Source organism: Colobus angolensis, unplaced genomic scaffold (genome assembly GCF_000951035.1).
Source record: "Colobus angolensis palliatus isolate OR3802 unplaced genomic scaffold, Cang.pa_1.0 Scaffold206, whole genome shotgun sequence".
Classification (NCBI taxonomy): Eukaryota; Metazoa; Chordata; class Mammalia; order Primates; family Cercopithecidae; genus Colobus; species Colobus angolensis.
The window spans coordinates 2,172,828-2,197,075 of NW_012115222.1; the positions used below are offsets into that span (position 1 = coordinate 2,172,828).

A 24,248-nucleotide genomic window follows, 5' to 3' on the forward strand; every position below is an offset into this window, starting at 1 on the left:
AGATTGCCTTCCCAGATTTCACAATACTCCCTTTTCAAGGAATCATTCCCTCAGCATAAATTCTCTAGTAACTTTCGTCTTGAAACAATACAGAAAACTCTCTTATTCACCTATTACCCCTCTAGCTACTGCCATATGTATTGATTCCTTTTCAGAACAAAATTTCCGGAAGAATGATCTATGACGATAAATTCCGCTTCCTTATCACTGATTGTTTCCTTAATGTCGTGTGCTCCACTGAAACTTCCTGAAGAAGTCACCAAATCTAATTACAACTCTATGTTACTCTACATCTTAGTAGCATCATACAAAAATGGCCACTTTAGTTCTCAGGACACCACACGGACATGGAGAACTTCCTATCTTGCTGGCTACTCTTTCTTCTTTCTTAGCCTCCTACTATTTTTAGACACTTTAAATACTGGAACAACCAAAGTCCAGTCTCCTGGGAAGGAGCCCTGCTCCTTCTACTCTCCAGGATCTCTCTCTTGGTGTTCTCAGTCAATCCCATAATTTTTCAAACACTATATGCTAGCAATTTACATCTATGGCTCATGAATATGTCTGCTGACTTGATATTCCCACTTGGAAAGCTAGTACGTATCTGACACTGAACACAACCAAAATAGAACTTTCATTCTTCTGTGTCCCCAACCAAATCCGTTTCTTACAATCTTTTCCATATCAGCTAATAGCAGCATCAAGTAAATTATTATAGTAAGCTAATTTACTTTAGTTGCTCAAGCAAAAATCCTGGGACTTGTCTTTTATACATACTCAATCAATCCATCAGCAATCCAATCTGTTGATTATTTCCAACACATTTTCTGAATCTGTCCACTCCTTTTCCACAGTACGGTGGCCCTAATCTGAGCCTCCTTTTTCTCTCACCTGGATGTTTAAGACGGTCACCTAAATGAAACTCTTGTTTCTGCTACCACCTCCTTAAAATCCATTACCTATAAGGCAGCCAGATATCTTTAAAAATGTAAAATAGAAAATAACAACAACTAATACTTAATTGAAATTTTACTCTATGCCAAGCACTGTACTAAGGGTTTCACGTGAATTTTTTAATTTAACCCTCCCAATAATCCTATGAAATTGTGCTCAAAATTCCTATTTGTTTTTACATGAGGAATCTGAGGCACATATTTAAGCCAACTTGCCCAGGGTCACAGAGCTAGCAGATACGAACCTAGATTGCTAACATTTATAGTCCATCCCCAGGGCTCATACGCCAAGCCACTCTGCCATAACACTTTGAGCATAAAACCAAATTCCTTTCCAAGGCATTTGCCTACCTTCAGACCCACTTCATGCCACTCTCCTGCACAAACTTCAGCTACACTGGTCTTGTGTAATTATTCATCTTTGAACAATTTTCTCCAGTTCAGCTACTCACTGAAAAATAGTGTAGCAGGTCACAGGTGCTACACTGGGCCTAATGTGTAGTTTCAGTTCATATTTGTTGTATGAACATCCTCTCACCAAATCTGTCATGCTCTCTATCCTTGGGGCACTATGCTCGGGCTTCCAGGTAATTTAGGGAGTCATATGTCTCTGATAAAGTTCTAAAAGCCTTAGAATCTCTGACAGTTGCTGCTTCTCCTCTTCCTGCCTCACCTCTGGCAGCTGCCATGTCTAGGAGACTAGTTTGTTGATAATTAAATAGCATCTCAGTATTTTCTCGTTTGTGTCTACCTATCTTCACACTGCAGTGTAGAAATGGGTCTCTACAAAAACACTCCACACTTTTCTCATTTGCTTATGTCTATGATCTTCTAATCAAAGATGGTTGGATAAACTTTCAAAAATTGGGACAGTCTGCCAAAGTCCAAAGAAGAAAATTTAATGATCTTGGTAAAACAATGTTCTACTTATCAGATTTCTTGATTCATTTATTTGTTTAAGAAATAGTTACTGAGGCATAATATATTGCATAGTCAAGTTTCCATCTCTGATTAGGTTTATGGTTTTCATTAAAGAGGTTTTAGATTTCCTGCATAATTTTAATTCCCTTAACTGTAATGCTTTTAGTTTCTGTTGCAATCGACTTTTTTGGCTAATTCTGTTTGATTCCAATTTCATGCACTGGCATTTTTATTGATGGTTTTTGTGGCTTTATTTTTCATCCTGACTTTTGTAAATACATTTTGTTTGTAATAATATTTTTGCTGTTTTTAAACTGGAATTGCCAGTTGTGAAAACATATTGTTTGCATGGAAGTGTTCTACAAAGAGTATTGTGATGATCAAAAAAATTTTTCAGACAGACATTTCATCTGTCAGCATGGTATAATGAAAAGCTTGAGGATCAGAAAAGTTTCAGAACCTGTATCTTTTGTAGTGCTGTTTAACAATGAAAAGAATACAAGTGTAGAATTCTGCCCTGGGTCTTTTCTTTGAAAAAGTAAGTTCAGAGGATGATAGAATATTAGAACTAGAGCAGATATACCCTTCCCCAAAACACGCCACCACCACTCCTATAAATCATGCAGACTAGGTTTCTCACTGTATGCAGATGAAGTAACTGAAGAACAGGGAACTGAATCACTTTCAAGTCATCTAGATCATTTATGACAGATCCACAACCAGAAACCTGTGTTCTTAATCTGATCACAGTGCTTACTCCCTCCACCCCGAAAACACATCTTCAAATGTAATAAAGATAGTGTAATATAAAATTCAGCTAGTTATAAAAATAAGAAATTTATATGCCTAAAAATTAAAACACATTTCTAAGTATTTTAGCCAATCTCTGATTAAACAGCACGTACATGCATTATTTTCATTCAAATAAATTAAAAGAGAAATAAATGAAAATAAATTTCATGTACAGTAAGAAGACAGGATGATTAACAATGCTGATTTCCTTTCTTCCATACATAGTTATTAGCATTTTGCCCTGTGCTAGACTTGGAGGAACACATGTTATGACTTAGGAGTTTAGGTTAATCTTCTGAGATAACAGATCTTGGAAGAATAGTGTTTTTGAAAGAACCACTGCATAACTACATCTATGCAGGTCTATTTTTAACTTTATTAAGTACTGTATTTGAATGAAATATCTAACGAAGGAAAGAAATTAAAAAATCCAATCATAATTTGTTGCATATATTATTTTTTATATGACACATGTAATTCAGAATAGTTCAGAAAGTCACTCTTTTGTGAAAAAATTAAAACTGACAGATTTTAAATCTAAAATCACCTCAGACTAGTTACTTCTAATCTCAATGTCTTCCCTAGCAGTAATTCCTTCTATGAATTAATAAAAGAACCACCCTCGTTTATCTTTTTAAATGTTTTTCTATATATTTACTTGGTTACATATGTACCTACAGAACACATATAGTTTTATTTACAATTTTCTTTAAAATATGAAAAATCAAAAGAGCAGGTATTCTTGAGCAGGCATAAATGCCACAATCCGGAACCTATTATATTAGCAGAGACCCTGAGATGGAAGAAAGCTCGCTGTACCTACCACTGCCTTAACACATCTGGAAAAATAGTTCGCTTGCAGTTAAGATGAGGTGGGAGTAGTGCCATTAAGTAGGCTGGGAGTGGAGGCATTACATAAGCAGACACCTTCCCTTACCGCTTACCTACACAGCCTTCTCCATCAGGCCTTCGGGTCATTCCAGGAGGGCAGATGCACATGAAGGTGCCGATGAGATTCTTACACATCATGCCCCTAGATTCACAGTCATGTAACCCTTCAGCACATTCGTCCAGATCTAGAACAAAAAACAAAAATAGGAAATTATCTGGAGCAAGCTGTAGTTTAGTACTTTTAAGTCATAGGTGTGGTCTTCTGACACTTAACAGGTAATCTTATGGTGGGACAGAGAAAGGAGAAGCCCAGCCATTGTCAGCTACTGGCTATATTCCAGATGAGTAAGATTCAGTCCTGCTCATAGTGATCAGAAGTTCAGGGAAGGGCAATCTTTGCTTTAATAAGCAAATTTAATCCAAGAGTGTGACAAGAGTGGGCTTCTCAACCCATCTTATCTCTGACTTGATTTTACAAAAATACCATCATGTGTCTTGTTCTCTAGGTATGGAAATCCACTAGCAAAATGCTGTCATATGTATATTTCTGTAAAGCTCTAGAAGAAATCAGTTGAGAACTGTAAAATTATTAAAATGGATCTCCAGCATGACAAATAAGGTTCGAACTACTCCCATGTCTGTGGCCTTACCTTTGCACATCTTTTGATCTTCCCTGAGGGCATAGCCAATGGGGCACGTGCATTCATAGGACCCAAATGTGTTCATGCAGCGGAAGGCACACAGCAGTGGGTTCTGGGCACATTCGTTGATATCTGACCAAAGGAATGGATAGGCATGTGCTCAGCTTAGAGTTCCAATTATTTATCTAACTAAATGTTGATGTCATTTACTTGGCGGTCATACAGAAAGCAATAGAATAGTAGAACTTATTACACATCTGGTATGCAGAATTCAGTACCTAACAAACTCATCTTTCAAAAATAACAGCTATAAACTCTGGGAAGAATATAAAAACTACCTGAAGTTTTTAGTGGTGGGCTGAAACTCAGAGCAAACAACCAGTAGGGAGTAATTTCATATTGATTTGGCTTCTTTCTTTCTGAAATTACCCTCCAGATGACCATGGCCTGGCAGTGCTGTCATCTGGTAGCTAACTCTCCAGTAGAAACTTTCTGAGATTCCATCCAGATGAACCAGGGGAGGGAATCTTAGGGCAACCAAGTCTGCTAAAGAGAGGGGAACCCTGGAAAGAAGAAGGCCAGGGAAGGAGAAACACTATGTGTTTTTCATCCAGTCAGCTCAAGTGGCATGACTGTACTATGCATGTGTGGAGCAAAATCAAGAATGCTAGTGAGTAAGTTTTAACAAACTGATAGATGAGCCATCGCCCTTCTCAAGCCTGAGAGTCTGCTATTGTGCCTACTAGAGATGACTGTCTGCTAAGACAAATACATCAATATTCTTCAGAGTAATATAACTGATTTCAAGGCATATCTTTCACAATATCCAGAGTATAAATCCAACATTAACCAAGATACTGAAAAGGCAGGAAACCGTGACTCCATTTCAAGGGAACAGATAATCAAGAGATGCCAATCCTGAGATGACCCAGATGCTGGAATGATCAGACAAGGGCTTTACAGCAGCTATTGTAACTGTACTAAAGGAAAACTAAAAACCAACCAACCAAACAAAAAACCCAAAAAACAAAAAAGCCCACCATATGCTCACCAGCAGAATATCAGAAACTATATAAATAAATATTGAGACATTAAAAACTTTCTATGTCAAGAAGAAGTAATATTTAAGACATAGATCACTTGCCTTCACAATTCATCATGGGCCCTGGCTCAAAGCCTTCATTGCAATTACATTCAAAACTCCCAATAACATTGGTGCATGTACCATTTCCACATGGATTGCCAATTGAACACTCATCGGTATCTGAAAAAGAATAACAAGAAAGTGCCACAAAGACATTTTAGTTTAACAGGAGCATGCCCAGGAAGACCCACGCTTGGCCCTCACTCATTTCTAGGATCTGAGAAGGGCACATGTAACTCTGGCATCCCTTGGGCCTTGGCTGGCTGGCTGTTACGCAGTGCAGAGGATCTGAAGGATCAGTGTGCAATGCTCTGGCCCCCAGGCAGCAATACTTGCCCTAAAGATGACAAATCCAGGAGAAGAATGTGGTCCTCTGCTTCAAAAGCAGGCATGGAAGAACATAGAGTAAAATGGATTTCACGTCCAATGAGAGATTTTGGCGATTGTAAGTCTCTAGGACACATAAGATTTTGTATGTTTGGTTGAAGACAGAGGTTGGTAACTCTCTCCATCTTCACGTAAATCAGGTCTGACTGGAAAATGTAAGACTGGTGAAGAAGGTGCCACTACTAGCTATTTATCCTGGATTTGCAAATCCTAACATCACCCAGGGTGCCTATGATTTTACTGAATATGAGAAATAAAATAGAACTTTAAAATTCTATAATGTGGAGCCAACACTCACCCACACAGCGTACTCCAGTGTAGTCAAGGTTGTAGCCCATTGGACACTCACAGCGAAAAGATCCGTCGGTGTTGATACATTGACCATTTGAACAAATGCCCGGGCTCTCAAGACACTCATTGACATCTAAAATATAGAACTGCCCGTTAATTTCCTCATATAAATAGATATGCCGGCTGGGCGTGGTGGCTCACGCCTGCAAATCCCAGCACTTTGGGAGGCCGACGCAGGTGGATCACTTGAGGTCAGGAGCTCAAGACCAGCCTGGGCAATGTGGCAAAACCCCATTTCTACTAAAAATACAAAAAAAATTAGCCAGGTGTGGTGGTGCACACCTGTAAAGGGAGGCTGAGGCAGGAGAATCACTTGAACCTAGGAAGTGGAGGTTGCAGTGAGCTAGATCACATCACTGCATTTCAGCCTGGGTGACACAGTGAGATTTCATCTCAAAATAAATAAATAAATAAATAAACAAAAAGATATGCCAATACTGTGTATGTCTATTCAACACAGAATTGTAAATACTTCTTTTGTCAGAGAAATATGTAATGTATTTCATATATCACATATAGTCTCATGATATACGTATAATGTATATGATACAAAATAAGGGTTATATATGTCCATTAAGTACAATATACTATATGTTATATAGAAAAGTTAGCATGAGTTATAAAATAAATGTAAAATAATATGTTTGTATTAAATAAGAATACAAGAATAAAATCAAAGCGCACCTTCACGTGTATCATGAAGACTAGGGACAGTTCCATGGCCATATGGACACAAATCCTGAAATGCAACTACAAAGAAAAATACAAATTCTCCATTATTGAAGACTTGAAATTATCAGAGAACTTAAGAAAGGATGAACAATATACATGAAATTATACTTATGTTTCTGTTACAAAGCTGTCTATAACAAGAGTCTTTTATTTTTATGATTTAGTTCAAAAGCATATTTAGTGAGGGCCACCTTCTAGGGTGCCACCTGCTCAGTGCTCCTGGTTCGTTCTGTTTGCTCATTTAAAGCTGAGCAGCTAAAGAGACCTTCCCTGCCCATCACACTCAGAAGCTATCCCTAACCTAGAGGCCAAGCCAGCTGGAGTTTGCTGGGATTTATCCTATAATTTATGGGTGCCAACGAGGCCTCAGGCTATTGATCTTTTCCTGTAAAGGGCCATTGTGCTGACTCAGCTTCTCAGAATTTAATGTAACATTCTGAGAGCCACAGCCTGCGATACAATGCCCACATGGGACTCCTGCAGCAACTCGGAACGTAATTTCCATTCCCTTCTTTCTCCTGCCTTGGACCTCTCAAATTCATACTTCTGAAAGCAAGTAATACTCACCTTGGAGGTGGGGAATGAAATAAAAGGGTAACACCACCTGTGATCAGACATGTCTTATTCAAAAGCTGAAAGAAGTTTCTCAGGCTAGGTTGTTCAATGAACCATCAAAACTTATGTGCAAGGAGATGACTTCACCCTCAAAATATTCATAAATTACATGGTTAAAGCCACTCTGGCAAATATTCAAAAACTGGTACACAAAGTGCTGTTTGATGTCATTGCTCTTACCTTCATCGTCTTTGGGGCACAGCTCACAGGGGTCCCCCCAGCCCTCTCCTGGCATCTTACTACAGCAGCATTTTGCTTTTGTGGTGTTGAAAGCTTTGGGCACAGAACACTTTCCATTTTCAAAATTTGTGAAGCAGAAGCTCTGGCGAGTATCTAATCAAAAAAGCAAACATTACAGATGGAATTATTTTGTAACACTGTTTGGACAGAACATTTCTCATTGTAGAACATGCGATGCAGACTAGACCAACAGTTAAGACAGGTCTGGAAATCTTCAATTGCTGATTTCATTTGCCAATTTAGATTGACTTGGCTACAAAATTATTTAATTTTTTAATATGCTTAAAATATTTTTATAATGTGCTAAGGAAATTCGAGAAATCATGCTTAATATCAAAATGATTTCCACAGTGTCTCTTTTCTCACTGTTGCATGATAGCCTAAGAAAAACAACTGAGGTAACTTTCAGTAAGTTACATCACACCAAAAGCAACGCATACACCAATATATAAAAAAGCTATGCCAACAACAAAATTAACATAGTCATACTGATAAATCAGAATAAGAATTTTTCTTTTAGTAAAAAAATTTATAAAAATGTAGAAACAGTGGCAATAATTTAACGTACCTTAAAAATTGTTCACTGCGTATGTTTGAGACCTAAATTTTTAACTTGCAGATATATTTTAGCATAGACATGTATTTTGTTAGGACTAATACCAGCATGATGGTTTACAATCCAGCTTTAAGGTTTCTAAGGGTGAACTGTGACACTGAAGTCATTCCAAATCTTACCAAAGCATCTCCGTCCATTATCAGATAGTACGAAGCCAGGGGGGCAGAGGCACTGGAAGCCCCCTGGAGTATTAGTACAGGAACCAAAAAGACAAATGTTGGGATCTTCATCACATTCATTTATATCTGCAGAACAGGGGGAGTATTTATTAGTCCTTCAACACTTGAAAATAAACACCTGTCCATACTCTCATAGTCCACTAGCCAGTTGATATTTCAGACAAGAGATGACATTATGTTGTATGTTTAATTTATTCATAAACTATTATTGCTTCCGAAGTCAAAAGTTATATTCGATTTCAACCAACCATGTGCCAGAGAGTCCCAAGTCCATGTCCACCTTCCTGTCTTTGATCTTTAGGGGTGTATGTATGTCTACCTGCCTACCTGACATGAACAACTCCACGTCTCATGGGCATTGCAGGCTCCATGTGGCCAAATGTTCTACGAACTGGTCCCCGTCTCCCTGATACCTCTCTCTCAGTAATCCAAATTGTGATCCCCAAGTCACCCCTATTTCTCTCCTTTTTTCACTCCACATGCAAGCAGAACGTGGCAGCCAGTTCTACCCTCTCAGTATTTCCACAGCCATCATCATTTGCCACCAGTCTCTCAACTGATGTCTACATCTCCCTGTCTTCTTGTCACATTGCCACCAGGGATGCCTTTCTAAAACGTCCATCTGATAACATTTGAAAATCTGTGCCTACGGAACTGGAGGGCTGAGACATATTTTGACAGAGTTATCATTTCCCCGTTTCCCTAGAACACTTCCTTAAAATAAATAAGCATGCGTGCCTCACTAGTGATTTTTCGTCATATTTTGTGGGAAGTACTTATTTAATGGAATGTTTTCACCAAATGAAAAAAATATTACTTTTCAGGCACATTAGAATGTAAGCTCCATGAGGACATGACATGTCTGTGTGGCTCGCTGTTGAACCTTTAGCTCCTAGCACGGTACCTGGCACATACAAGTTCTCAGTTCATGTTGGGAGAAGTTTAACAAAAGAGTCATCACAACCCTTCTATAAAATGACAACTGCAGAAACCAACTCACCCCTTCAAACAACAACAACAAAAAAAACAAAAAAAACACAACAACTCCTGCAATGGCTCCACACTGACCGCAGGCCTGAGTTCAGTCTTCTGAGCCAACCATTCTACGCTCCTTATTGTGCTCATGCTACCTACGTTTCCAAATAGACTCTTCTGTTCTCTTTCTTTGGTTGATCAGGAAATTCCTATCCAACACTTAAGAGTGACCTAGACAATCATCTATCCTCTGTGACAGGCTTTCTTGAACTGCTACCTTCTCACAACTACCGCAATGATCCCTAGCCTCCTGCGGTGCTCCCATCTCCTGAATGGACCTCCAGTACAGTGTCTGTCGCATTGTATTATAAGGACGTCTTCACAAAACAGGTTTATTTACAAAATAGGTCTCTCCCCTTAGGTAGCAAGCTACCCCAAAGCAAAGATGATGTTCCTGTATTTCTAGCACCTAGAAAGGTGCCAAATGTTCACTGTAATACCCACTAAACGTAGGAATGAATTTATATCTGTGCAGGGTATGTATACGCATATTGATGTATGTGTGTGTGTGTGGTCATGTTAGAATGTCATCTTGGAAACACTGGTAGAAAAGATACTAGTCTGAAGAAAATCTGCTTATAGTGAAGTAAGTTAATTAAAAAACATTTTTTCACACTTTGGGAGGCTGAGGCGAGTGGATCACTTGAGGTCAGGAGTTCGAGACCAGCCTGGCCAATATAGTGAAACCCCGTCTCTACTAAAAGTACAAAAATTAGCCAGGCATGGTGGTGGGCACCTGTAATCCCAGCTACTCCGGAGGCTGAGGCAGGAGAATTGCTTGAATCCAGGAGGTGGGGGTTGCAGTGAGCCAAGATAGTGCCACTGCACTCCAGCCTGGGTGACAGAGTGAGACTCCATCTCAAAAAAAAAAAAAAGTAATAAATCAAAACCATTTTTTCAGAGATGCAAACTAGTGTCATTGCTAATGACAGATAAAGGAAAAGGAAGTATTTCTGAAACTTAATAAATAATAATATGTGATATCTTAATAAAATATATCCATACTTTCATTAAGAGGAAAGGTAGCCAAGACTGCCTCATACAAGGAGGCATGTGTATATTTCCCTCCTAGTGGCTCACACACTACTTTAATTAGCATTCCATAAAGAGAAGGATCACAGAGGCAAAGAAGAATCAAGATTGAGCATGAGAAAAGAAAACGGAAGAACAATAGGATCTTAAACTTTTCAAGAAACTTCTGAGATGATTCTAGTATTATTGTTTATTAATTTTTAAGTATTAAAAACACTAGACAATCTTATAATGAACTATACAAATCAGAATGACTAGGGGATACTCATGATATCTAATTATGTGGTCTGAAGAATAATTAAATTCTATGAAGTAAACTGCTTCCTTCTGCCCTATTTAACTCCCTTAAATATGAACAGTAGAATGATATATCTTTAGGTAGAATCTTGCCAAGGGTGACAGAATTATAAAAAATTGGATAACTCAAAGGCAAAAAAAACATCCTTAGCATCTTTTCATGTTAGAAAAACCACACTAAGATGCTGGTGCTTCTGAATTTCAACGAGGCTGTAAAAAATAATTTGTATAAAAGTGAAATAAAGTGAACTGTAAAAAAGGTGGGACTTCATCAGGTCCACTAGGCAATTCGGGGACCCACTTTTGATGTGGTTACAGAGTTCGTGTGTGCTGGAAGAGTTTCAACAGAAAAACATCTGTTACGACAAATGGATTAATATTTTCTGCTCTGACATGAGGCCTTCCCAAGGAAAAGAATGCCTCAACAGCATTGTCAAGATTTTTCTGCTTCACATTTCTAAGACTCTAGACACCTTTAATAGCTGTTTTAAAACTGGGTGTCAAAGATTACAGTTTTTGTAGACACTCTTTAAATTCATTGAAAGTCTCTGTTGACATTTGGAAAAAAGATTAGCGTATGCTGAAAATTCTTTGACTAGCATTAGACTTCTGGTGATGAAAAAATCCTACATCCCCAAGTTTTTTATTCTCACCATCATTTCTGATGGTTCAGTAAAACAGATGTAGGCAGCTATATGTTTAATTCTTTAGGTCAGCATGCTTGCAATGGTTGGCACTTAGTATGCTTCCAGAGTCTTCACCATGTCTTACTATACTGAGCTACTTGTGGGCCTCAGAATAAATGTTAGTCTTACCAATGCAGTTCTCGCTTTTTACTTCATACCCTGGGGGACAGATGCATCTGAAGGATCCCTCCAAATTCTGACAGGTACCAGGAGAGCAAGAGCCAGGAAGGGCGACACACTCATTAGTGTCTTTAGAGAAAAAGAAGAGAAAAAATAATTTAAGCATGAGATAATTGCTGCATACATTTATCTGTCTGCCAAATGATATTAACATGAACTCAACACGGGTCCTCTGATCTACTGGGTCACCATGAACACATATTCCCAGAGATACTCTTCTGACATCTTGGATATTTCCTATTTGGCAAGTGGCTAATTTTCTTGATTTGTTTCCTTTGCCCACTTTTCTTAAGACATGGACAGCCTCAAGCTCTGTCCCCAGTAAAAACATTGCCTATGAGACATTCCCATTGTTGATACCTTATACTAAAATTTTCCATCATAGTTTATCTTGATCATGTGATCTGATGATTAAATGAAATATTAATGAATTCTTAAGTGAAAGGAGGGGAGGTACACATCATCATTTTACCAAAACAACAACAGCAAACAACAACAACAAAAATCACCATAAAGACTGCTTGTTATTTAGATACTTACCTATACAGTTTTTGCCATCTGGGGTAAGTTCATAACCTTCGTTACACAGACACTTGAAGGAGCCAATTTCATTAAAACACCGTCCATTTCTGCACACCTGACCAAAAAAGGAACTGCACTCATCTATGTCTGTAAGTAAACAGGAGTCCGTTTTTCAGAAAGAGCTCTTAACACATACATTGTTTCACAAGTCACTACTTAAAAACATACTTACTGCATTTATAAGAAATCCCACATTACAATTCCTCATCAACAGAGAAAAATGGCACATATCATAAGGATCATTTAATTAATAGGATCCCATAGATTCCTACTATTTTTCAACCATAAAGATACATTTTTTTCATTTTTGATATTAATATAACTCATGAATTTAGAACCAGATAAAAATCAAGGTTTAAGGTGAAGCTTTCCATTCTTTCTAACTGAAAAATATTTATTTTCCTACAGGCTGGGGGATATGTGTGATTTAATCTGATTGCTTAATTTGCAGATACTTTACCTGGAGCCAAGCTGACCATATTCAGAGAACAAATAAATGAGCTTATTTATTACAGGAAAATTAATGATATTAAAAACACTGGAATTGCTGATATAATACATAGTTAAAAAAAAAAAGACACTAACTGTTAAGTTTTCATTTAAGTTTAGGGTTGATTACATTTGGGAAATTTCCTGGGTCGTTTGAAGATTGTACTTTGATCGGAGCCATGTCCGTATTTTTTAGTTCTCCCTGACTGTACAAAGGCTCTAAGAAACTAGTCAAGAAGGCAGCAGTTGAATAAAATGTCCAATTAGCTCTACTTTTTTCACAATTGTGGAATTTTGAAAAATAAAGAAAACAGAGAGGAACTTACGTTGGGGTAAATGAGGAGGTGGGGATGAGCTCTGATATAGTCCCACAATGGTAGAAAACCTAAGTTCTTCCACATACCTTGCAGGGCCATGTGAAATACAACACATTATGCTGTAAACTACCCATGCAGTTCCTGCCACGCGGTAAACAAGTAATAAACATTTGCTGTCATTTCTCTTATTCTCTCCTCCAACTACTTCAGGACCCTCTCCCGCTCACTATCGGTTTCCATTTCACATTTGTATGTTGCTGTGGGCCAAAGGCTAAAGTCCTGTACTGCGCATAGGAGAGATTTCTGAGGGCTAATCTAGAAACCTAGTCACCATTCTTTTTTTTTGGGGGGGGGCGGGGAAGGCATCTTGGCTTCAAAAGCTGATGGAAAATGAAATGTCAAGCCATGACAAGTGGAAGTAGGAGGCTACTGGTACTTGAATGTAAATAATCCAGAATGGATTTAAATGAAATACTTATAATAACATTGAGACAATGGTCTATTTTTGATCTCATTAAGGGAATACAAATACCCCAAACCATAAATCAGTCCCAATATGTTTACTGTGATCTGAATGACCTTTTTTCCTGAATTGATTGGTTGGTTGACAAAAGGGTTCAAGAGTATATTGTCTTGTGACAATTTAGGCCAATACTGTGGTATCAGTTAACTAGAAACCAGTCAATGATATTATGTATCTTTTGGCACATATTTGCAATTTTAGTAATATAATTTTTTTTTGGTTTTTAGTTTTGTTTTTTATTTCAGCACACTGTGTGGAAATGAAATAGAAGCAATAAAGGACTGAATGAAGTACTTACCCAAGCAATCATTATTATGAGTGAGTTCAAACCCTGGGTAGCACAGACAGTTATAGGATCCAACGGTGTTTTTACAAGTTCCATTTCCACATGGATGCCGCTCGCACTCATCAACATCTACAGAGAAATATTGGCTCAAAAAACTAAAATTGTAACTGGAAAAAAAATAGGCTATTAACTCTTTTATATGTTTAAACTATGGAATTACTTAGATTTTCCTAATTCAGTACTAGGAACTCATATCTCCTTGAGGAAAATGAGTATGAGACAGGGAAAAATCAAAATTACAAGAAATCAAAATTATAAAATTATAAGAAAATAATACAGTTTAACAGGTACTGACTGTGTCAGATAATACTCAGACATAGCCTAGGAGAGAGCATCTCCCTAGCAGAGATGTATTAATGAGCAGGTCTGCTTAATAATTGTAAATAAAACTGATCTTCTAAAATATTGAAACAATTTGTTTCATTATAAAAGGCATTATAAACACTTACCCAGAAATTTAAATCCCTTAATTTGACCAGGAAAACAAAGATAAACTTCAGTTTACTTAATTGTATGAAGTAATGAAATCCAAATTGAATTTTATTAGATTTCACTATTAGCCTTCCAAAAAACTGAATTAAGAAAATACTTAGAAAGGTCATCTGTCATATGAGACAGCAGACTCCCCAATTATGAATTCCAGTCTGCTGAAACTCTACTACACCAAAAAAAGGGTGGGGGTTGGTATTATTCTTTAGGAAGGAAGGTCTGTATAAGGGAGGTCTTACTGAAGAATCCGACTAGTTTTTATCATAGAAGAATTGTTACGAGTATACAGATCTTCCCCATATGAATTTCTGAATCATAAATCTCACATTTTTTTTTTTTTTTTTGGTAAACCATACTCTCTCTGGGAGTATGGGAAGAAGCATGTATAAGCAAGCATTCTTAGGGAGTTCATGCAAATAAGACCAGATCCTGTACATTCCTTTGTATATGCATCACCTGGAGAATTTTCCCTGCCATTATGGGAGAAGTCCAAAGGGAGGACTCTTAGGAGACAATGGATGAACCTGGAGACACACTCCAGGTATTCTCTGTCATATGAATGTGTCATGAAGGAAACCAGTCCTGTGGTACTGAAATCTGATTTTAATATTCACATTGATAATATCTTGAATATCAAAAGAGTAGCTGAACAGCCCTAGCCTTTTCTACACTGAGAACATGCTAATTCTAAGTAGCCAAGTTTTAAATTTGATTTTCCCCCTTCAAGTGCAAAGCACAGAAAGAAAACTCTTCAGCAGAGGCAGAGCCAATGGCTGACATCAGACTTAAGGAGTTATACTCAGTCCCAGCTTCATGGCATCCAGCCCATCTGTCTTTGAAAACTTATTAATCATCAGCTCAGCAAGAACTCACTAAGCACTATTATCACTTGATTACCCATTACATTAGCTACTCGGTATTTTTGAAGAGTTTGGCTATATTTGCTCCTAAAGTGATTTTTAAGAGATAAAACAGAAAATATGTACATAAATCCCAGGTATTCAACAATTTGTTTTTAAAAAGTATGTGCATATGTGTATAAATTTATTAAGTTTAATGCTGTCACTCTTACTACTCTCTTGCATTCCAAAATGGTGTCTTGAGGAGAAACATGAAGGTAAAGGGCAGCGGGTGCCATGGTAAGTTCCACACAAGCCCAAGTGACTCAGAGTGCATGTCAAGCCATGTGAACATCTTCTGGAGAAAAAGCTGTGAATCACTGAACTGAAGAACAGATTGCAGTATGTCCCTGTTTGCAAATTTTATACTGAATCAAGACTTAAACAGTTTGACCTAGTTAATTTTCTGCAAGATTGTTTCTGACAGACACATAGTAGTTACTCATGGCACTTGATGGAACTGTGATCTGTTCTGGAGTCCCAGCCCCACTTCACTCCCTGGAGCCACATGTCCTTCTTACCCATGCACATGGTCTGGTCCTGAGAAGCCTTAAAGCCATTGTGGCAGATGCACTGGTAACTTCCTTGCAGATCAACACACAAGCCATGACTGCAAACGTTAGGAATTTCTAAACATTCGTTGCGATCTAAAACAAACAAACAAACAAAACACATTACATGTATCTGATTTTTATTAAGATTTCTTCATTTTTCACAGTTGTGTTTCTCTAACCTGCTATTAATTATTACAGACAGGCTGAAAATGAACCATAACAATAGCTGAATCGAAATGAGCAAGGCTTTAACTTATCCAACCCTCGTTTTAAATCATGCAATTATTTATGTTTTTTTTGGTATCTCAAGGATATTATTTGGTTTTAGGTCCAATCCTGGGGAAATCCATTGAAGAGACCTATTTTCTTAACAAAATAAAAGATACGGTGAAATAGGTTCACTATAAATGAACAGATTAAGTGAGAAAATCTTTCTGAAATTATTCTTGAAGTATTTTTTGATAGGAAATCTAAGGAATCTTGTGCTCAGTGCCAAAGAATGAGTCAGCCTCTTTCTTACCTACACAGGCCCCATTGGGTGAAAGTTTGAAACCCGCGGCACATTCACAGCGGTAACTACCAGGACTATTGATGCAGTCTGCATTCCGCTGACAGAGATTATCACCATTGCTGCACTCGTCTATATCTGAAAGAGCAACAGTTCCATTTTAAGGAGTCCTTTTTATTATTGTATTAGCGTTACATTCACGTCACACTTTGATGACCAATTCTTAAAAAATTGCAGAAGAAATAGTGAAAATCAGAAACCATCTAAATGCTATTTATGTATACCAAATTATACTGGATAAAGGACATACATTATTCAGATTACCTTCGCAAACCAACAGGAGGTCATTGTAACTGAATCCTGTAGGACATTCACAGCGGAAACTGCCAATCTGGTTAATGCACACACCATTTGCACAAATGCCTGGAATCTCTTTACATTCATCAATGTCTGAAATGGAACAGATTTGGTCAAATATATGTTGTTCTGCTTAATGTACTTACCATATAGCCTTGAATAATGGTACATGTACCCTGGGATGAGAACAAATATTCAGTGTCACAAAAATCAATTATATACTGGCATAGATAATTTTTTTGGTTTATAAAAACATATATACCGGAAAACAGAAACAGTGATGGAAATAATGTAAGTAGTTGATAAAATATACCAAGTAATTTCAGAGTCAATATAGCAAATGAACTTCCTAGGCAATCAAACCTCTTCTTCAGGTTACCCTAACTGCTGCCACTCATTTGTTTAAAAAGCTATGTTTTCATCATTGCATGTATTTTGTTTTATCATGTATTCATAATGGAGACTTAAAATTATATTGCTTAGGCCGGGCGTGGTGGCTCACACCAGTAATCCCAGCACTTTTGGAGGCTGAGGCGGGCGGATCACGAGGTCAGGAGTTTGAGACCAGCTTGACCAACATGGTGAAACCCCTGTCTCTACTAAAAATACAAAAACTTAGCTGGGTGTGGTAGTGGGTGCCTGTAATCCCAGCGACTCGGGAGGCTGAGGCAGGAGAATCACTTGAACCTAGCAGACGGAGGTTACAGTGAGCCGAGATTGCGCCATTGCACTCCAGCCTGGGCAATAAGAGCAAAACTTCATCTCAGAAAAAAAAAAAAAAAAGATATTGCTTACCGAATCTTTGAGGAAGGAAACTAGAGTAAGCAACACAATGTAAATTTAGAAGGAATTAATTAATATGAAAAATGAGTCTGCAAATTCATATTTAGACCAGTAAAAAGGGAAACTGCAAAAATACACCAAAAATTTAAAAATGTACTTAAAAAAATAGCAACTGAAGGTTAAAATAAGGTAGATTATTTAGAGTCATGTAATACAAAGTGCATGACAAAGACAACTGAAGCTTTAGCATGGTGGATGTGGCAAATATTCAGATAGTCACATAACTACCATAACCCAATCACCAGACTACGCTGATGGAGTATCATTATTAATACTTGGTTAGAGTCTGTAAGCCTGTTATTTCTCTCTTATCTAACTACATTAGATTGGAATACAGATTATTATGTTTTGCAGTACTCTTGAACTTTAAAAACATAGATTTTTATAGAATGCTACACGTATGTATTAAAACAAACATAATCTGGAAAAACTCACCAACAGCTTTTCCTGTGTGAATGTCAAAGGTGAATCCAGGAATATTTCCACATATGGTTTTAAAGTCAGCTTTAAAATATAAACAAAGCAACGCACTCTTAAATTTCTCAAATTCCTTCAAAACAACAGTTTGTATTACTTTCACAAACAAATATATTTTACATTATTCACAATCAGACATTTTGATTTCAATTATATTTATTTGATAGCAATGCTAGCTTCTACTAGGAGTGGATCTAGGCATTCTTTACCTTTATTATCATTGTTATTTCTATTACTATCATTAACTTTTTACTGCTCTGATATCTGAAGGCAAGTAAATCATTATAAGATTCAAAATGTTTATTTAGATATTTAAATGCTCTTTTTCTTTTGATACGCAGAGCTTTAAAAAACATCCAATATATAAAGATTAAAGAAAGAGAAGTACAAATTGAAAAAGGAATTATGGATTGCACAAAGGTATAGACATGCAAAAATAATGTTGTAGCGGGGAAATAGGTAAACAATGAATAATGAATGAGATACGAATTTTTTTTTTTTTTTTTTTTTTTACTGTGTCTACTGGTTGGAATGTGAAATTCGAATAATCGAAAACAATGCATTATGAAATAAAATAGGGACTATAAGAGGTATTCTCACACATAATTCACCAAATCAATGGAAATTTAAAAGAATTATAATCTGTAAGATGAAAAATGCTTCTGACACTCAATGCTATACAAGTGAGTAAAACTCCTGAAACCAGTATTAGGTAAAACTTGAACTGCATACTATATTCCAAGTGCTACTGGGTCAGGGATGCTGTATATTTCATCCACCAATATATACTGAGTATTGAGAACAGGGAGAAAGACAATAGATGCTCAATTTAATGGTTTCCAATTGTCTGGCAACGTACAAATTGTAATTTATATGTATAATCTCCCTAATTGTCACTGCAACCATATGAATTAGTCGCTGTAATTATTTATTATTCCTATTTTATACATGAGAAATTAGTTTCAGAAAGGATAAATACTCTGCAGAAGGTTCTACAATAAGTATCCTAAGAGTTTTGATTTAAATACAGACCTGTCTCTCAAATCTAAGCTTTCGCTTCTTCTCACAAAGAAAGTGCCATTTAAATTCCCCAAATCAATGATCTTCAATTTGTAACTATGGAGTTTTAAAGTTGAGAATTGTAGGAATGTTTCTATTTAATTGTATGGAACATAATAATGGCAAGATAAGGCTAAGAAAATCCATTTGACCAGTGAATTCGAGTCACTGAAAAAGGTCTATGTGTTGCTTTTCACCATTTCTCTCCTTAATTTCATTTCATCAACACATTAAATGAAACATTTAAATACAAATACCCTAAGTAATATTTGGTAACAAATATATAATCACCGTTTCTTATTTGGCCTACTGGTTCAACTCTTAGTATCTATAGTTATTAAAAGTTGCCATTCTACAGGTCATAAAAGAGAACCTGATGGACAGTAATTTTAAGACAAGCATTTTTGGTCTTATCTCTATTATCTTTCACTATTTCTTTTACAAGAATCTGTCTTGTGTAAAAAACATGACCAAGTAAAGACAAGCTCTATTTTTTGCCTAAAAATTTCACTGATGTCTGAGGAAGAAGATGTAAAGGCACATTTTAACAATGGGTTGCTTTTATGTAAAATTTGCTCATAAAAACACTTTTTGCATATTTTCCATGACTGAACTAAAAAAAACGAACTTTTTGAATTTAGTTTTTTTCCAAATATTACACCTTCCATATCTAGCACAGTGGCATACAGTACTTGCTCAAGAAATATTTGTTTGATGAATAAATCAATAATTGACAAGCATAGTTTAAGATACCGAGTTTAAATGGACTAATGCTATAAACTCTAACTCTTCAGTAATGGATCTTATTTTCAGGATTCACAAGCCTATTCAACATAATGTCTCAGAAGTTAGTGTGTGAATCTCAAAGAGGGCCACTTGGGAAATAGAGCCATATGATGCTCTTGAATATTTTCGGAACTGAGCATCTCTAGTTTTAGCACGTATTGACTTTGACTATATTGTTACATGTATGCTTGTTATCACTGACACGGCAGTCAGCGGAAGCACGAGGCAAGTGCTTACCTGTTCCTGGAGTTGGGCATGGTTCACAAGGTTTGTTCCAGGCTTTGCCCACGTTGTATGTGCAGCAGCACATCCTTTTTGTCACATTGAAAGGCAACTCATTCTCACAAGTCGTTCCATTATAGCTTCGGTAGCAAAAGCTTTTTCTCATGTCTACATAAAGAAAAACAAACAAGCTAGCCATTTGTATCCACGAGAAGTTTATAATGAAGCCTGCACTGCAGGAGACATCAAGCTTTCCTGATGAACACAGCTCTGAAAACCTTCTCAGTCATTTGAAGTTATCTTAAAGTAAGTCTTTAAACATAAATCATTTTTAGATTAACATCACTCCTTCATCCTTAAAGGATTTCACTTATAATTTTCTTTGGAGACAATGTTAATATATATTTGTTTTTCTCTCAAAATCGTTTATTTAATTAAAAAAATTAAGCATTACAATTTAAATGTTATTTTATTTGTATATTAATGTTCACACTATATGAATGGAGATGACAAATTTATGAATATATAACATTTGAGGAAATTTTCTACATTAGACTCAAGCTTTTAAAAACGTAAATGTATATCCAAAGGTCAAAAACTCGATACTAAGCCAGCAGCTTACAAGATTCTGAAATATCTCAATTCATGAAGATTTAACTTTCAAACTTCCTGAACAATAGTTCTGAGACATAAGTGCTTTAGGTGGGAGGTCGACAACTGTGCTCTAATTAATCTCAGAGTTCTTTACCTACCCATGCAGTTGTGGCCTCCATTGACCTGCATGTACTCAGGTGGGCAAATGCAGGTGTAATTTCCCAGGGTGTTATAGCAGGTTCCAGGCCCACACACACCAGGATGTGCAAAACATTCATCAATATCTAGAGTAGGCAAGAATATCCATTAATTAATAAATATATTTTTTCAATGAATTTTTATTACGTAGATGACTGAACAAAGCATAAGTGATTCTCTAAATCCCTATTTGCGTAAAATTTAGAAATAAAGAAAATATGCCAAATACGCATTTATATAACACAGATACAGATTTCTTCAAAAGAAAAAAAATCCCCATATTAAAAAATATAAAGCATCAAAAGAAATTATTCTAAAGTGGCAAAAAATAATTTCCTTGGCGCAAATATATATATATATATATTAATTGTAATTCACATTCTTCAATTGGAATTTCTTTAAAGCCTGTTTTCGTCCCATGTCACTTAGGCTAAGTTTTAATGCCAACTTTAAAGTGAATGCAGGTTGGGAAAGCCTTTGTCTTTGTAGCTTCTTTCAAATTAGTAACAATTCAGAGATTCTTAAAGCAGTACAGCTGCTGGTTGTTCTCCTTATTATATCCTATTTCTTCCAGATGCATTTATCAAATGTGTTCCAAAAGAAAAGTTACAATGGAAATAATTACGTTACATGCTTAATATTCAGTTAGAAGGATTCATTCATTTCACAATTAAATATTGAGATTCTACTGTAAGCTAGAACTTGTAGTTGTAATGATGAGTAAGATGTGGACCATGCCTCCAGAAGCCCCCAGTTTAGTGGTGAGACAGGCCCCTAAAACAATTGAAATACCACGTGATAAAGTGAGGGGACAAAAGCAAGAATGGCAGCTGCATAACCTTTGAACTTCTTCATACCATATAGTCCAACCTTTAAAAATTACTCATCAATATTAAATTAATGGTCACATTGAAGCTTACCAATTTTTCCTATGTAAAATGTAAGGCTTATCAATATTTTCACTAATAACTTACTTAATATTGTAGGTTTTCACACTACCCCATTTTCCCAACTTATATTTAATCAAGTCTCCTAGAAAAATACAGTGAATTACGGCAATGAGCTGTAAATTAATTTGTCTATCATCATACAACTTAGCCACATTGATATGAAAAGAAGACAGCTATGAACCAGTCTTAATTTAGCCTTTTGTAGAATTTGAGGATGGGCCTTTCCCCCCAGGCCTCAGCAGCCATTTTATTTGGAACAGCACTGAGCATTTTAGGCATCAAATTCATCTCACCTTCACAGATGCGAGTTTCCTCGCTGAGGTAGTAGCCTTGTGGGCACTCACACTGGAAGCTCCCAAAAGTGTTGATGCAGTTTCCACCCTGGCAGAGACCTGGTAACTCCTGGCATTCGTCAATGTCTGCAAAAGGGGAGACAGTGCACTTAAAACAAACACCTTCAAGAAGGATAAGGGTTAGTATTAGATCTTTCAAAACTGTGATCTTGTAAGAATCAGCAGACTCCTATGCTTCCAAATGAAAGCACGTTTAGATGGCAAGTTTCTTCTGCTCAAGTATCTTCTTGGCTTTGTCATGGAACTTTTACCATTATCTGAGAAAATGAATAAAATAAGTTGGGGATTATTCAAGGTAGGGGACAATGGGAAAGAGTTTCTCTGCAGAACAGTCAGACATCAAATCACTGCGATGGATCATTACTGCTTGATAAAAGTGGTTGTTTAACATTTTAGTAATTAAAGTCCATCTGTAATTTTACTAAATTCTCTTGCTGGGACTGCTCTGCCCTAACTTTTCCACCAGCTTTTCTCTAAAATTAACTCTTGACCTTGTTTAAATCTGGGTGACAGTGGGATTAGCTCACCTTCTAAAATGATAGTGATGGGGTTAGGTCTGAAGCCTTCACCTCCGGGACACAGGGTGTAATATTCCGCTACAAAACAATAGAAAAATAAGAGGTTTGATACCCATGTCCAAGTGGCTGAGACAACGAGCAAGCATTCAGCAAATGACAGGCTCAATATACTCATCCTAAGGGATGTATCCAAATTTTTCTTAGTGCACTTTCATATACATTTAAAGTTACATATTTTACATAAAAGATCATACTTTATTAATCACATACGCAGTAGAATAACATGAACCATTTGTTTTCAATTAAAGAAAAAAATTCCCTTGCAGTTCTTTTAGCTAGTAAATTAAGTTTAGAGAATACAGGTTTTGGTTCATGTTCATATCAGAACAGATGTTTCAATTTAAGGCATTCTATAATTGACTTCAGGAATACAACACACCTAAGAAGCTGAACTAAATAACCTTTGAGAAGAATCAGGAATATGTTTTATCTGTGATATCATGGAGATTTCATATTAGTACTATTCATACATGATTACGGTTAAAAATTATTTTTTAAACATATCATGATAAAACATAGGAAGAGAGGAATTCAAATCCTTTAACACTCTTGGCTGGTTTCAGTGTGATCACTGAAAGTAGTCCAAATTCAATTTTTTTGTTTTGTCCTCACTAAACACTCCTCACTCCCAGCTCAGGAATAAAATTGCAACGAATCTTTAGACACCAGGTGGTTTTCCTCCTCTTCTTCAGCTTTGTACTTACTGCTATTGACAGGGGGGCATGTCTCACAGGGGTTTCCCCAGGCCTTTCCCAGAGAGCAGCAGCATGAAGAGCGACTGACGCCCACCCCGATCTCGGTGTTGCAAGACAGACTCCCATCTCCTCGAGGTCCAAACTTCAGGTAGCAGTTGCCCACACGGTTGTCTGTAGAGCAACAAAGGAGCTTACACTTGCCAGTGCTTACATAGTAAGGACTCCATTTTAGGGAAAAGTCACTCAAAGGATGAAATTCAAATTTTGTACATTAACATGAAAGGCTCCTTTTAATCCTTACTACCAAGCAATCGCCTGCTTTAAGTTTTTTCGAGATTGAGTCAGAGCAAGCCAATTACGGCAGACTTTCCTATGTTTAGAAATCCTCACAGACCATATTTTCCTATACTCATGGAATGGACAAGATAGTAAGACATTTCTCATTTGGGACATACTGGACCTCCAATAATATGAATACAACACATTTTTTGTATAATTAATCTATATCATGAGTTTATCCAATGGTTTAGTTTCAACTTGCATAGTTAACTTTGCAGATTTTGGAAAAGATAGCCTGGAACAAACTTAGAGAAGATATTTAAGGGATCAACTAATCTAAGGCTTTTCTTTATCTCTACAGTTATCATCCAGATCACTCCATTGAGTCTATGGGTTTAAATATTACTTTTTTGCTGAGAACTCTCAGATTTATGGTTCTGTATCTTATCTCTCCCGTG

General features: G+C 36.7%; 1 protein-coding gene across 1 annotated transcript in view; it reads right to left on the reverse strand.

Annotated features, from left to right (window-relative positions):
- FBN2 (fibrillin 2) overlaps positions 1–24,248 on the reverse strand; it is a 276,012-nt gene that overhangs the window by 24,678 nt on the left and 227,086 nt on the right. The window contains exons 37-55 of the mRNA XM_011942098.1: positions 23,521–23,682; positions 22,766–22,834; positions 22,179–22,304; positions 20,896–21,021; positions 20,159–20,311; positions 18,035–18,103; positions 16,724–16,849; positions 16,412–16,537; positions 15,859–15,984; positions 13,902–14,018; positions 12,233–12,361; positions 11,642–11,761; positions 8,403–8,528; positions 7,608–7,760; positions 6,765–6,830; positions 6,028–6,153; positions 5,343–5,462; positions 4,208–4,330; positions 3,611–3,742 (exon numbers count right to left, since the gene is read on the reverse strand). Of these exons, the coding sequence (XP_011797488.1) occupies positions 3,611–3,742; positions 4,208–4,330; positions 5,343–5,462; positions 6,028–6,153; positions 6,765–6,830; positions 7,608–7,760; positions 8,403–8,528; positions 11,642–11,761; positions 12,233–12,361; positions 13,902–14,018; positions 15,859–15,984; positions 16,412–16,537; positions 16,724–16,849; positions 18,035–18,103; positions 20,159–20,311; positions 20,896–21,021; positions 22,179–22,304; positions 22,766–22,834; positions 23,521–23,682 (2,295 nt within the window). The remainder of the gene's footprint in view (positions 1–3,610; positions 3,743–4,207; positions 4,331–5,342; positions 5,463–6,027; positions 6,154–6,764; positions 6,831–7,607; positions 7,761–8,402; positions 8,529–11,641; positions 11,762–12,232; positions 12,362–13,901; positions 14,019–15,858; positions 15,985–16,411; positions 16,538–16,723; positions 16,850–18,034; positions 18,104–20,158; positions 20,312–20,895; positions 21,022–22,178; positions 22,305–22,765; positions 22,835–23,520; positions 23,683–24,248) is intronic.